Source organism: Tasmannia lanceolata, unplaced genomic scaffold (genome assembly GCF_043159265.1).
Source record: "Tasmannia lanceolata isolate RefF3 unplaced genomic scaffold, GAP_Taslan_0.1 ptg000006l, whole genome shotgun sequence".
In the NCBI taxonomy this organism is placed as follows: Eukaryota; Viridiplantae; Streptophyta; class Magnoliopsida; order Canellales; family Winteraceae; genus Tasmannia; species Tasmannia lanceolata.
The window spans coordinates 4,943,455-4,957,220 of NW_027518683.1; the positions used below are offsets into that span (position 1 = coordinate 4,943,455).

Consider the following 13,766-nt stretch of genomic DNA (forward strand, 5'->3'; position numbering starts at 1 on the left):
TATAATGAGTAATGAGTACTGACTCGTGCGAGACATGGAACTTGGAACCCCATCTCCCTGAGTATAGAAATCAGGACCGTTGATCTAGTGGGCCACCTGTTAATGAGAGAAAAGACCAACATCAAGATGATTAGACTATGTTAGCCATCCGATCAATGTCATGCAATATGGATGGATCCAAAATCACTAATCGTTGATGATTAGGATTTTTTCCTATGGAAATTATTTTCTGGACGCCACCTATTTACATTGTCGCGCAACAAATGGACGGTTTGGATCATTCTAGTACTTTTTTGAAAAATAATGGACTATACAGAAAAATATCCAATTAAAGACTTCTAATTTCTCTAATTATGCAAGTGGCTACCGTGAAATAAGTTTCAAAGGTACAATGTCTACCCTAAGGATAAGGGTCTCATTTTTGTAATAAAGCTGTGGCTTTTCTTGCATTTCAAATATGTTGTACAATTGGGAGATAGATGTGGAGGGTGATCATGAGTCATGACAAGTGATATAGTGTGTGTTAAACTATTAAGATCACTAATCCTGATGATTACAATCAACCCTAATTAGAGCTTATATAGACCACATAGCAGATAAATATAATAAGATACTAAGGATAAGGGCAGTGATAAATCGACCCCCCAAATATGGAGCTGAGGCCTATTAAAGATCACTTCATCTGTAAGTAGTCCAACAGAAAATAAAATTATTGGATCACTAAATATCCAGACATAGTATCTCTTTGAGCGATAGTGGTAATTATATTTTATATGTAATTAAATTACGTTGCAGAAAAATGCAACTATTGAGAAGGAACATCTGTTACATTTGGCAGGTTCAATGGGTGAGGATTTGGAAGAGGAGGCAATGGAAGGAACACCTTTTTTTCAGCTTCAGATCATTTCATTGCTTTTTGGGTAATTTGTTTGGTTTCAGATCGTTTCTTCTCTTGTTTTAGTACATTTTGGTTTCACATCACTAAATATTTATTGTTTTGGGCAATGGCTTTGGTTTGGGTTTATAGCATATTTGACCATAAACTGCATTTTTTGTAGCCATGTAATGATCTATACACAAGCTCTTTTATCTCATGCGTGGCCAATAAGTTCTGTAAATTTCATTCTCTTAGGCTTGTGTTTCATTTTATTACAACAAATCTTACTCTTCTATATGTTTCATTTTTTAATATCTCTCGTGTTTGTAGGTTTCATTTTTGAATCTCTCTTGTTTGTAGGTTTTATTCTTCTTCTTCTCCGTATTCTTTTCATTTTGTTACAACAAATCTGAATCTTTCTTGTTATTAAAAAAATCTGATTCTTTCTTGTAGTTACAGTTTTTTGGTTAATCATTTGTTACTTGCTATTAGAAATGTTTCTTTATTTGTTATATTAACACTTGGCCTGATAGCAACAATCGTGCTAACCTTGGTATGGAAATTATGCATGAACGTAATGCTCACAACTTCCCTCTAGACCTAGCTGCTGTTGAAGCTCAATCAACAAATGGATAATACTTCGGTGCTAGTGTAGACGAGGCGTTGAAGGAGCAATGCCTAATTTCTTGATATATCAAGAGTTTGGTATTGCTCTGCTCCATAGTCCATTCAGTAGTGTTTTATTCACAAAGTATCTTTTTTATATTTTCTATTAAATAAAGTTGATTTACTTCAACTTACCGAAAATATTATTGTTGGTTAGTTCTTGATCAAATATCATACTTTTAACTAATTTGTTATCTCTCTTTTTTCCCAGATTCTGAATTGCATCTGTGGCTACTTAGAAAATTCTCAGACCATAGAGTGGTTCATGAGTGCCTTCACACTGTTCAAGGGCTAATCACAGATAACGAGTCAACCACTCACGTAAAATGCGAGAATTTAAGGAATCGGTCTTGGGCCATTTTTCTAGATCTGGATGCTTGAGCTCATGCAATAGAACGCGTCATTCCAGCGTGGATAGCTTTGAAACAGAGTTGGAGTCTGTTCTTCCCAAAAGAGTGTTGGTTTTGTTGAAAGGGATATGTGATGGAGAGGTTGCCCCTTTTGTGAGGAAGATTTGTACAAGCCTTGGCAAGAAGCAGCAGCTCAAGCTTCAATACATCATACAAAAACCTCTGAATCTCTCTGTTTGATCCATCAGGGATGTGATGTGGAAAGAAATCAGCTGGACCTTGTTCTTTTATATATATTTTGAGGGATACAAGTGCTTTGAAATTCAGAGAATGGGAGGCCATTGGGCTAATCTTATTGATAAAATTGGTTGTGACACTAAATATTTAAAAAGTTCTACCTCAGAAATCAAATGAACCAGATCCGTGGTAAAATAATGCCGGAAATTTTCATCAATTCATATCTTTTGGCTATCATCTTTCCCCGGTGAGTAATTGAACTCAGCCCCATCCATTATTCAACTCACATTCAAGAATTGTCTTTTCCTGATCATTATTTTGAGCTAATAATGATCATTGGACGTGGCAACATACAAGATCAAGGGTTTTACTTTTATCGCTGGTGACTTTTGTGAGAAGCATTATCTTGGCTAATTTTTTTTTTTTGGGATTGATGTGTGAATACTATTGTTTGCATCCCTCTGTGAATGGGTCTGAAATTTGGATTTTGGATGGCCCTTATGTCTCCTCTCTTGTTTTCTGTACACGGTTATCCAAGTATCTTACTATCTCATTTTTTATTTGGTTATCTTGATATAACAATGTATATATAGGTTCATAGTATCCTGAAGCTCTATTCTTTTCATTTCCTTTTAATCTGTTTTAGTTTTATTCAACAATCATATCCATTTTTATAGGTGTAAATTTTAACTTGTAATTTGGCCGTTTTAACAATTATTGATTTATTTCTTACATTAGTTCATAGAATGTATGTTGTAAACTTCTATCTAATTTTATTACTCATTTACTGTAAGTGTATTGGGCTGGAGCCTATGTATTTTGGATGGGGACACTTTGTCCCCTCTTCGCTTTCTATGTATTAATAAAAGCCAATTTTCAAAAAAAATAAAATCTTCTATCTAATTTTATTTAGATAAATTTGGTATTGCTCATTTTTTTGTATTAGATCTTTGTCATTTTTGCTATACTTTTTATATTAAACCTTGGTAGCATAGATATGGGCTTTGGTTTTAGCTGTTTCCGATTATGGGAACGGATACATCCAAAAGTAGTGATGGCCTCAAAAATGTGTAAACTGGAACCTTACAGCATAGCACTAGACAGGACAAAGTCATAATCCATGTTTTCTTTTTCCTATGTTTGGTTTGCCTTTACACATTTTTAGTGGATTTAACTAATGAGCCAACGAACATATTAGGCAGCAGAGGAATGTACATCGGTGCTTGAGCTGGATCAGAAGCACACTGGAGCCTTGATGCTACAGGCACAAACATTGGTCACCCTTTAGGAGTGCCAGTCAGCACCTACAAACGTGACTCAAGACACAACTGGTATGTGTCTCACCTGCTTTATTCCCCAATGGTTTGATACCTTAAATGGCCAATTTGCATGGAGACTGTGTTAGATATTGATGCTTCAAATAGTATTGCCCGTTCATGATTAACCACCTTTGTCAGTTTAAAATTGCAACACCAGTTGGATATTCAATTATGAATTAAGTATGTTGGCTGTCTAATTTAAGGATGCTTTTGCTTGTGAAGTCACTTGATCCCGTACCTGAGTCTGAAGAATAAGCACTAGCATCTAAGCTTGAAGAGGTAGTAGTAGAAGTGTCAAGCCAATGGTTTCAGAAGCAGACGAGGATCACAAAACTGAGCCTTTAAGCACAAATCACCACTCTGGCTAAGGCTTCAAAGATGCATCTGATTTACATTCCAAAGGATGGGAAGCAATCCCAGAGCCAAAGGGTAACACCAGTCATGATTACTCACTGTGGGAAGTGGTTGAAGATGATTTAAGTAAAGATGAAGATGAAGAAGATTCACAACCTCAGTATCGGTTCCGTGTTAAAAACTGTTGGGGAACGTCCTGTGAAGTGAAGGTCTTGTCAGTAGTAAACCACGACCTGTGAAGTGAAGGTCTGGTCAGTAGTAAACCATAGACGAATTAAAGCCTGATAATTTCATGGTCATTATGGTGGTCTCTTGATTCATGGGGTACAAACGTGTAGATGCACAAGCTTATAACTTCAAGTAACGACTTGTAACATTGCTATTTTTTTCTTTTATTGAGTATATGAAATGCTGAACTTGTTTATTTCTGTTTTGCAGTAGCATTGTTGGAAATCCTTTGATCTCTGAAACTGGCACATGGCAAGAGTTCTATGGGACGACGCCTATGTCACTTTCCTTCAACACCAATAATTCATAGAGTACTGATCACAAATTTAAAGGTTGCAACTTGAAAGTTTCTTTATTGTTCTTTTTGGTTTATTTTCTACTCAATTGTCAATATTTCCTTCTCCGTGGTCAGATCATTAATGAAGCTCTGCAAATAAAATCTAGCTTTTGATGCTTCTTCTTCTTAGCCAAGACCTTTTTTCATCATTAACCCTTGGCCACTCAATTTTGGCTATAGATATTCCATGTTCTTACTATTATTCTTGCATTTCCATTTTATTTATTATTTCCTGATATTCGCCTTATTTTCTTTGTTTTTCTATTTTATGAGTTTTTCCATTCATCTCTGCTTCGCTCAAGTTTTTTTATCCTGATTTTTATTGATTTTTATTAATAAATCGTCCTCCACCCTTAAAAATTGCTCTCTGATGCTATTTTTTAAATTAATTGTTTTATTTTTATTATCCTCTAAAATATTTGAAGAGCTGTCAAAAAGTTATTACATTTCCCAATAAGCTCTCACCAGCCAATTGAAGGAGAAAAGATAGGTGGGTTTGTGCAAATATCAAGAGGTTGTATATTCATGCACAGTGTGATACCAAAATAATTCCCAAAATATTCCATAGTGGCAGACTATGGATTGGCAAAGCTTTTGGATCACAGTGACGCACTCGTAACAATTGCATTGCGAGACACCGTGGGGCATTTTGCTTCAGAGTATCTGTCCAAAGGCAATCCTCCTAGAAAATTTAAGATAATTCACTAGGAAAAGCTCAATATTGATATCCTTGTTGAGGACCTTAAAAAGCTCACTACGATTGGTTTGAGCCCTAAGATGGACTTGCAGAGAGATTAAGAACTTTTCGAAGAACTGAAGCACCCTTTGTTAGATTCACTTTTGTTCGTTACATGGTGACATTTTAAATTTTTATTTTAATACTATATACCTTTTTTCAAATTTTCAAATTAATGTCATACATTATGTTTCCCCATACCTAAGTCACCTGAGCTTACGGAGTGAGTTCCATTTTAACTTTAACTGGTCGATTCAATGATATTTTTCACAAAACAATTTTTTATATATATACTATATCATGTTGTAAGATATATATGCCTTAGTTGAGATTTAGGGATGTGTGAAACCTAAAGAACATTCATGTTGGATTTTTTTTCTTTTTGTTGGTCTTTAATCCTTATAATTTCCTTACCTCCATTTTGTAAGATATTGATTCTTGATTATGATTCTTCAATGAATGGGAAGAATCAATTATTCTTCAATTATTAATTTCCTGGATAAAACTTCTCCATTTGTTCTCCTCTCATTACTAGCACACACGTTTCAACGCACGTGCACTAGTTGTCAAAACTCACCACGTCTGGTATATTCTAATAGTAGAAAGCCATGCTTATGGGCCATAGCCCCAAAACCATATTAAGAAAAATGATATGAAGACAAACTTGTTTTATGATAGTTCCAGCGTCCAAATAAAAAAAGGGCCAGCTTCCAAATAAAAAAAGGGGTGGCCCAATGCACAAGGCCCCTGCCATTGTGGGGTCTAGCGAGGGCTAGATGTACGGAACCTTACCTCTGCTTTGCAGAGAGGTTGTTTCCGTAACTCGAATCCTTGACCACCGGGTCACAGTGGAGCAACCTTACCGTTCCAAATAAGCGTCAAAATATTGCCACCATACTATTATAATTTGTTGGGTCACCTTGAAACCTGTCCGAGTTAATTTAATGCTATAACTTGTTGGACCACGTTGAAACTCGTCCGAGTTAATTCAAATCGTTTGCAAAACTAGTTGAGTCAAATAGAACTCGCTAGCTATAAAGAAGTAAAAGAGCAAACCCTCAAGGCAAAGTAAAATCTAAATCGATGAGTTTCTAACCATTGTGGTAGAAATTAGAATGTTTTATGACACACTAACAATATATAACCATAAAATAGATTGCAAGCACCGAGCTCTCAATGAGTTGCAATCAACCTCTTTGATTTGACTCTGCATGACCAATTTCTTATTCAATTTGAGTTTTTGAATTACAGTTGTCCTAGGTGTGTACCATTATAGAGGTGTATTTGTCATTTTGTTATGATAAGAGATAATGTTGAGATGAATATTTGATAGAGATGCATTGGCTGATGAATCGATAAAAGCTGATATTGGATGGTGGTTAATATGCTGATACATATAGAGAATATTTAAATAAATATTTGTATCAATGGGGGTTCGATATGCTAATTTAACATGAATATTTCAATAAATATTGGTTGGGTTAGATACGCTAATATATCATGAATTTTCCAAAGGATTTGCTAGGGACCATCATAGAAAGGCATTTTGACTGCTGGCTGTTGCATGTGAGAGCAGCCACCTCAAATGAATTAAATGAATAAGACAAAATCAGCTGAAAAGTGAATATTTAATAAATGTGTTCCTATGTAATTATTTAAAAGGTCAATTAGGAGTGCATAACTTGGAAGAAGTCATATCCTCACAAACTCCAATTTTTTAGTGGACCAACTACGCGGAGTCCCTTTCACTATCAGTGGTAAAAGACATGTTTTTTGGGTTCTATGAAAAGGAATGGAGGGCATGTAGCGGAAATCAAGATCATTGATCTTGTAGAGGGGCGGAGCCAGGAATTTACACTTGGAGGGGCCGCACTGATTTACATTAGCCTCCATTGGTCATGTGGGGGGGGGGGGGTGGGCAATGGCCATTAAACTAACCAAAGATGCATGTACATGCTGTCATGCCATGAAGCATAAAAGGGATTTTGCAAGTCATTAGGGAGGCCATGGCCCCCCTCATGCTGTATGTGCCTCCGCCCCTGCTTGTAGATAATCACGAGACAACTCACATGGTCTTGGTCTCATCGGGCACGGGCTTCCTATGGATAACATAGGATTGTCTTCGTAAACCATTCTCTATAGTGCTTGTGTTATTTTTCATTTGCGCATATCATCCTCTGATCAAGCTCATCTCAACCGTACTTAATAGAACTTATATCCGCTGCTTGGATCAACGGATCTGATCACATAAAGTGGGGCCCAACAAGTATCTTTTAGAAAGAAGGCGTAGAACTAGAAACGACTTTCATTTCTACATTTTCAAATCAGTCAATTTAGAGATGTTACAATTGAAGGACAAGATCTGTGATTGTGTGAGTGCATGTAGAATTTTTTTATGTGGAATGCTAGCAACCTTCTCGAACAAAAAACTTGACAAAATGTACGTGGGTTGATTACAACCCCGTCAAAGTGCTCACAGTGCTTCAGATGTTTCCACGTGCCCCGATGGGTCCACACGGAGTGCTAATAATGTTTCAGCCACCGACACAACCCGATGTTCTTGAAAGTTGTTGAAACTTATCCTTTTACAATTTCCATTGGCACCGAAAAATCTAAATCATTAATAATGCTTTGAATTGAGAACGATGATTGAAGAAGGCAGCAAGAATATAGGCTACTGATATTGGCAATACCATTGTTTAATAATCGCAGAAACTCAGCTTGCCTTTTCCTTTACCAAACATGGTAGTGCCAATATCAGTCGCCACCGATATCATTAGCCTGAATATATTTCTCTTTTGGGGGATGGTAAATGATATTTGCACTCCATAGTTTGTTTAAGATATACCATAAAAGAAAATGATATCAGCACAACCATATTTTGATATTTTCGCCAACCCATCTTATCTTTTAGTATTTAAATATCTGTCAAAAGGTTATTACATTTATCAAAAGGCTCTCATGGGTTGGGGTGGCAATGGTTCGGGTTCGGTTCACAACCCGAACCGAACCAAAACGATCATCAGTTTGGCTCTACCGAACCGAAATTTGGATTGGTTTGGTTTGACCAAACAGAAACAGGATTTTCGGTTCAGTTTAGCTAATTTTCCACCCCTTACTCATAATCATTGGAAATTGGGGGCAACGGTTCGGTCTGACCCAAACTGAACCGAATCGAACAGACTATTGGTTTGGTTCCACCGAACCGAAATTTGAATCGGTTTGGTGAAGGTTTGGTTTCACCAAACCGAAACCGGATATTTGGTTCTGATTCGGCGCGGTTTCGGTTCAATTCGGCCAATTTTGTCACCCCTACTCATGGCCCAATTAAAGAAGAAAAAACAACTGGATTTGTCCAAATATCAAAATAAGATTGTGCTGTTAACATTTCCCTAAAAAAAATGCAACCTTTAACTGGTAATTTGAAAGGGAAATGATAAATGAGCCCATTTTCATTACTTGGAAGTTGGAACACCCAGCTGCATTGTATCTCCAACTGCAAAGGGGTTAATTGACTTCACATTTAAGGAATAAAGTGACCTTATTGCCACGTACAATGCAGCTGGGTGTCCCAAGTAATGAAAAGGGGTGCATTTATCATTTCCCATTTGAAATTGTAAATTGAAGAGCGGGGCCGCCATTATCGTGTCGGCGGGTGGATAACACTTTCCCTCTCTATTTTAATAAAAGAAAGGGAAGTGATATATTCCTACCTTTTCTTCCCCGATTCACCCCCTTCCAGTGTATTTATGATTGCTCTTTTTACCCTACAAGCGGCTGCCCAAGGAAGAAAAGAAGGAGAACATATCATTTCCTTCAAAACTATTGAAAGTGTGTTTTTTTTTTTTTTGCAGTATAGCTGTAAGCTTCAACTATAAGTAAAGCAAAAACCCCGTTGTGCCCCACTTACGTTGTGTCTTTGCTGTACCGTATTGTAACTTGTAAGAGCATCTCAAACCAACCTCCTAGATATCGACCGATACGAAAAGTCTAAATCGTATCGGCATTCAGAATTCAATTAATGCAGAGGAGAGGTGGCCTTTGAGGCAAAAGATATCACGTGAACACTCGTTACATTTTTATGAAAACAAGGGAGTTTCGCGTGATTTTATTAAAATATTAAACAGAGCGGCCTGGGAATTTATGGGGGCGAATAAATTACCTCCCCTTCTGCTCTCCATAAATAAAGGGTACTGATGTTAGCACTTCCATGTTTTAATAATTGCACAAAATCAGCTTCTCTTTTCCTTCTTGATTAGCCTCTGTTAGCTTTTTGGGAACGGTATTAACCTTTGAGAGCCGTTTATATATTATTAAAGACGAGCTGATTTTGTTTAATTATCAAAACATGGTAGTACCAACATCAATAATAACCTAAAAAATCAAAATAAGATTTTGTTTTATTCATTTAACTCATTGTGGCTGCAAGGGTAGGTCCGCCAAATGCCTTCTGCTATGGTCCCCCGTCCCTATCTAATCCCTCTGTTACCACATGGCACATAACCACAAGCGATGTGCTATTTATGGCCTAAAAATCAGTCATTCACAGGGGTGGCAATATCATTATCACATGATCAATCCCAATGAACGATGTGCACGTACCCACAAGGCCACAAGTCCACAACACATGTTCTGGGCCTGATTTCGTTAAAATTTACCTTATTTTAGTAAGCAAACCCAAAAACAGAAGAATAAGAAAAGAAAGGCCGAACGAGAGTTTAGGCCTTCCACTCCCATGTGCCCTGTTCGATACAGCGCAATCCACGCATAAAAAACCCTTCAATCTTTCTCCCAATTCCACCCCCAAATATAACCCATTTCCCCTAAAACCTCTCCTCTCCACAACCCATTTCCCCATTTTCTCTACCTCCATTTTTCTTCCCCTCAAACAACATCTGCTTCCTCTCATCTTCCCCATTTCACCCTAGAGGAAGCAGGGTCAAAATAACTTTCTAACCCACAATGGCACATCCACCATTAATCCTCTCCATCCTCTTAATCCTCATCTCAACCTTAATAAACCCTTCTAACTCCCTCTCCTTAGACTACTACAAAAAAACATGCCCTAGATTTGAAGAAATCTTGAAAAACACAGTTGTAGACAAACAGATGAAACAGCCCACCACGGCTGGGGGCACGACCAGACTGTTCTTCCATGACTGTTTCGTCGACGGCTGTGATGCATCCGTACTGATCTCATCCAACGCCTTTAATAAGGCGGAACGAGATCATGACATTAATCTCTCTCTCCCTGGAGATGCCTTTGACGTGGTTGTCCGGGCAAAATCCGAGCTCGAGCTTGATTGTCCGGGCGTTGTATCCTGTTCTGATATTCTTGCTGTGGCTACTAGGAATCTTATCTCTATGGTTGGTGGGCCCTATTATAATGTTATGCTTGGTAGGAAAGATGGGTTGATTTCAAAAGCCTCAAGGGTTGAGGGGAATCTACCAAGAGGGAATATGAGTATTTCTGAGATTTTGGCTATTTTTGCTAATAAGGGTTTTAATACCCAGGAAATGGTAGCTCTATCTGGGGCTCATACTATTGGATTTTCTCACTGTAAGGAATTTACTTCGAGGATTTACAATTACAGCAAATTGTCGGCTTATGATCCGGTGATGAACCCCAGGTAATTTGAAACAAGTAATTACTACAAATGCTTAAGATGTTAGAGTTGGTGTTATTTAATTGTTTTTTGTTCAACACTCCCTTTACATGTGATTCATCTTTCTTTCTTTCTTTTTTCAATTGTTACTAGACATTAATGTTTAATTTCTTGAAGCTTTTTATGTTTTGAACCCTGGACATGCAGGGAGCATGATTTTAAATTTCCACCAAAACTGACACGAAACGACCCAAATGTCTCCATTATGAAACCAAATTAATAAGTAGGTTAGTGGTATACTATATGAATGTGTTACATTATTATACTTATATGAATTACATATGAAATGCGGTGCATATACTATGTTTATATGTGAATCCCATGTCAAATGTGGTGAGTAGTGAATTATCAGATATGATCGACAATATAAGTCACAAAGTGTTTGATGTTATTAAATCATTATGGATCGTTGCCTTGCTTATGTGATGGTTTCTAAGTGTGTATTTGTGTTTATTCTAGCATTTTCTTAAATTTCATCTTAAAATTCTATTATTTATATATGTGGTCACACGTTTCCGTGATTTTAGAGGATTTCCAACAAAATTTATACGTTTCTGAAACTGAAATTTAAAACTTTCGCCATGAGACAATAGTTCTGATAACATGTGAGACAACCAATTCCTCCCTAAGCTCAAGGTGTTATTTTATCATTTATTCTTCAACACTGCCCCTCATATTGGGTTGGCTGTACACATGAATTTCTAATATCAAGGAGCTATTAGTTTGTTAGGTTTTGAATCCCGTGAGGCAATAGCTCTGATACCATGTGAAACAACTAATTGTTCCAAAAGTTTAAGCTGTTAGACCATTTTTTTATGGGCAAGCTGGGGTTAGGCGGACCCCCTAAGCTGGGGTAAGCTGGGGTCAGGGCCACAACCAATTGTTCCATGTTTCACTTGGTGTTGTTTAACAACGTATTCTTCAACATTCCCTCCCTCATACACATGGATTTTTAATATCAAGGAGCTCTTAAGTTTTGAACCTCTATACCATATGAAGCAACCAATTGCTCCCAAATGCTTAAGCGGTTGGACTTTGTGTTGTTTAATCACGTATTCATCAACACTCCCCTCAGGTGTGGCCCCTCCTTTTAGGTTGGCCATACAGGTGGATTTTAATATTAAGGAGCTGTTAACTTTTGAACCCATGACCTGTTAGGCAATGTGAGGCAATAGCTCTGGTACCATGTGAAACAACCAATTACTCCAAAAGCTTAAGCTGATAGAGGAGTTGTTATTTAATCGTTTAATCTTCAACAGGTATGCAGAGGGGTTGAGGAAGGCATGTGCGAATTATGTGAAAGACCCAACAATGGCGGCATTTAACGATATCATGACTCCGGGAAAATTCGACAACATGTATTTCCAGAATTTGCCGAGGGGTTTGGGTTTGTTGGCATTTGATCAGGGTCTGTATGCCGATGCACGAACCAGGCCTTATGTGGAGCTATACTCTAAGAACGAGCAGGCCTTCTTCGAGGCTTTTGTAAAGGCCATGGAGAAGCTTAGTCTGTATGGGGTTAAGGTTGGGCGGCTACATGGGGAAGTCAGGAGGAGATGCGATCAGTTCAATTCCTTGTCGACCTAAGAAAATAAAGAGAGAGGAAGAGAGGAAGATGTTACATTATTTTCCTGTGATGATATATTGTTGTTCTTCTTGTTGTTCATTAATCCGATCCTATTTATATATATATATTCATGTTCATCATCTGATGAGGATGGTGATGGTGATAAATGCTTCTCTCTCTCTCTGCAACTTTTTGAGATTTGGGTATGGTTAGGCGAAGAGGGAGCTCTTTTTCTAGTATGGGGATTGGAGTCTATCTTTCCATCTTTTATTATTTCAATCTTTTGATACTTTATTGTTATTCCATATTTCTCATATCCCTTTTCTTGTTCTTTGATTATGTAATTGAATTGGATGATAATTTATTTGTAATATAATATGATGATGTATTTTTCCATTGATTATATGGAGAGGGGGAGAAGCACATGGGTGCAATGAAAACAGAGTTGTTTTTGAGTTGGAATGGATGATCTTTTGTTGATCACATTTGTTTTGATTTTTTTCCCTGTTTTCCTTTTTAAGATTCTTTTGACTGGTTGAGTTGGATGGTTTGGCCCTTTTTGACGTTTTTGTTGCCTTTGTTTGACGTTTGGAACAGAAAATCCCCTTACGAGAGAGAGAGAGAGAGAGAGAGAGTTGTATTAGAGCATTCTCTAGATGGAATGATAGTAACTAGTAAGCTTAGGGGTTGCGTAAATTTTGACTTTTGTTGAGTGGGAAGCAATTTAATATGGTTGTCTGAACGCATTTTAGGGAAGATCAATGACCGGTGTGGCTGTGCAATGACTCAAAATCCTGCACATCGAATGATCTTATGATCACTCGTTGAATAGATGTCGCCACTGGTCGAGTAACAAATCTGGTGAGATTTTTGGGGTATAAGACGGGTTAGTTGGACCACTGAATAAAGATGGGACCTAACTATAGTTTGCCCACTACCTTTCTTCCTTCCTCCGGGTCCAAAACCAGGAAAGTAGATTGAAAATACACCTTTTTTCTTCTCGGTCAAATGCCTCGGAATAAGTGCTGTTTCCTTGTCGCCCTCTTGGGCCCATGTGCCAACCCTTTTCCTCCTGGCTTATTTTTGGCCTCTCACCATAGGAAATATCCATTGCAATGTGGACAATCATGGGGGCAACCAACATGATCCTATACAAGGCCTAATGGATCAATCCCCCGTTTGGCATGGCAAGACACAGCTACATCACATGCGTAACCTGTACAAGAAAAACAGTTCTGCAATCTACATGTCGTGTTGCCTGTATAACCATTCACGGAACAATAGAAATTTATTCACAAGATCATCTTTCATTTTCACCCTGGAAATTAAATGGCCACCGATTAGAAGATTAAATCGAGCACACACATTTTGGGCCTACCATCACTTCATCCACCTTCCACTTTAAAGTTTTTGCCTAGGCTGTTTCCAG

General features: G+C 37.6%; 1 protein-coding gene across 1 annotated transcript; it reads left to right on the forward strand.

Moving 5' to 3' along the window:
- Window positions 1-9,782: 9,782 nt before the first annotated feature.
- Window positions 9,783-12,740, forward strand: LOC143879382 (peroxidase 31-like). The gene is made up of 2 exons (XM_077381737.1): window positions 9,783-10,734; window positions 12,030-12,740. The coding sequence occupies exons 1-2, from the start codon at window positions 10,067-10,069 to the stop codon at window positions 12,355-12,357; spliced, it is 996 nt and encodes a 331-aa protein (XP_077237852.1). The 5' UTR covers window positions 9,783-10,066; the 3' UTR covers window positions 12,358-12,740.
- Window positions 12,741-13,766: the final 1,026 nt, after the last annotated feature.

Excerpts from the sequence above, each read along its gene's own strand:
- LOC143879382 (XM_077381737.1), top strand. The coding sequence starts at position 10,067 with ATGGCACATCCACCATTAATCCTCTCCATCCTCTTAATCCTCATCTCA. Across the intron at positions 10,735-12,029 it reads GATCCGGTGATGAACCCCAG|GTATGCAGAGGGGTTGAGGA; the intron begins GTAATTTGAAAC and ends AATCTTCAACAG.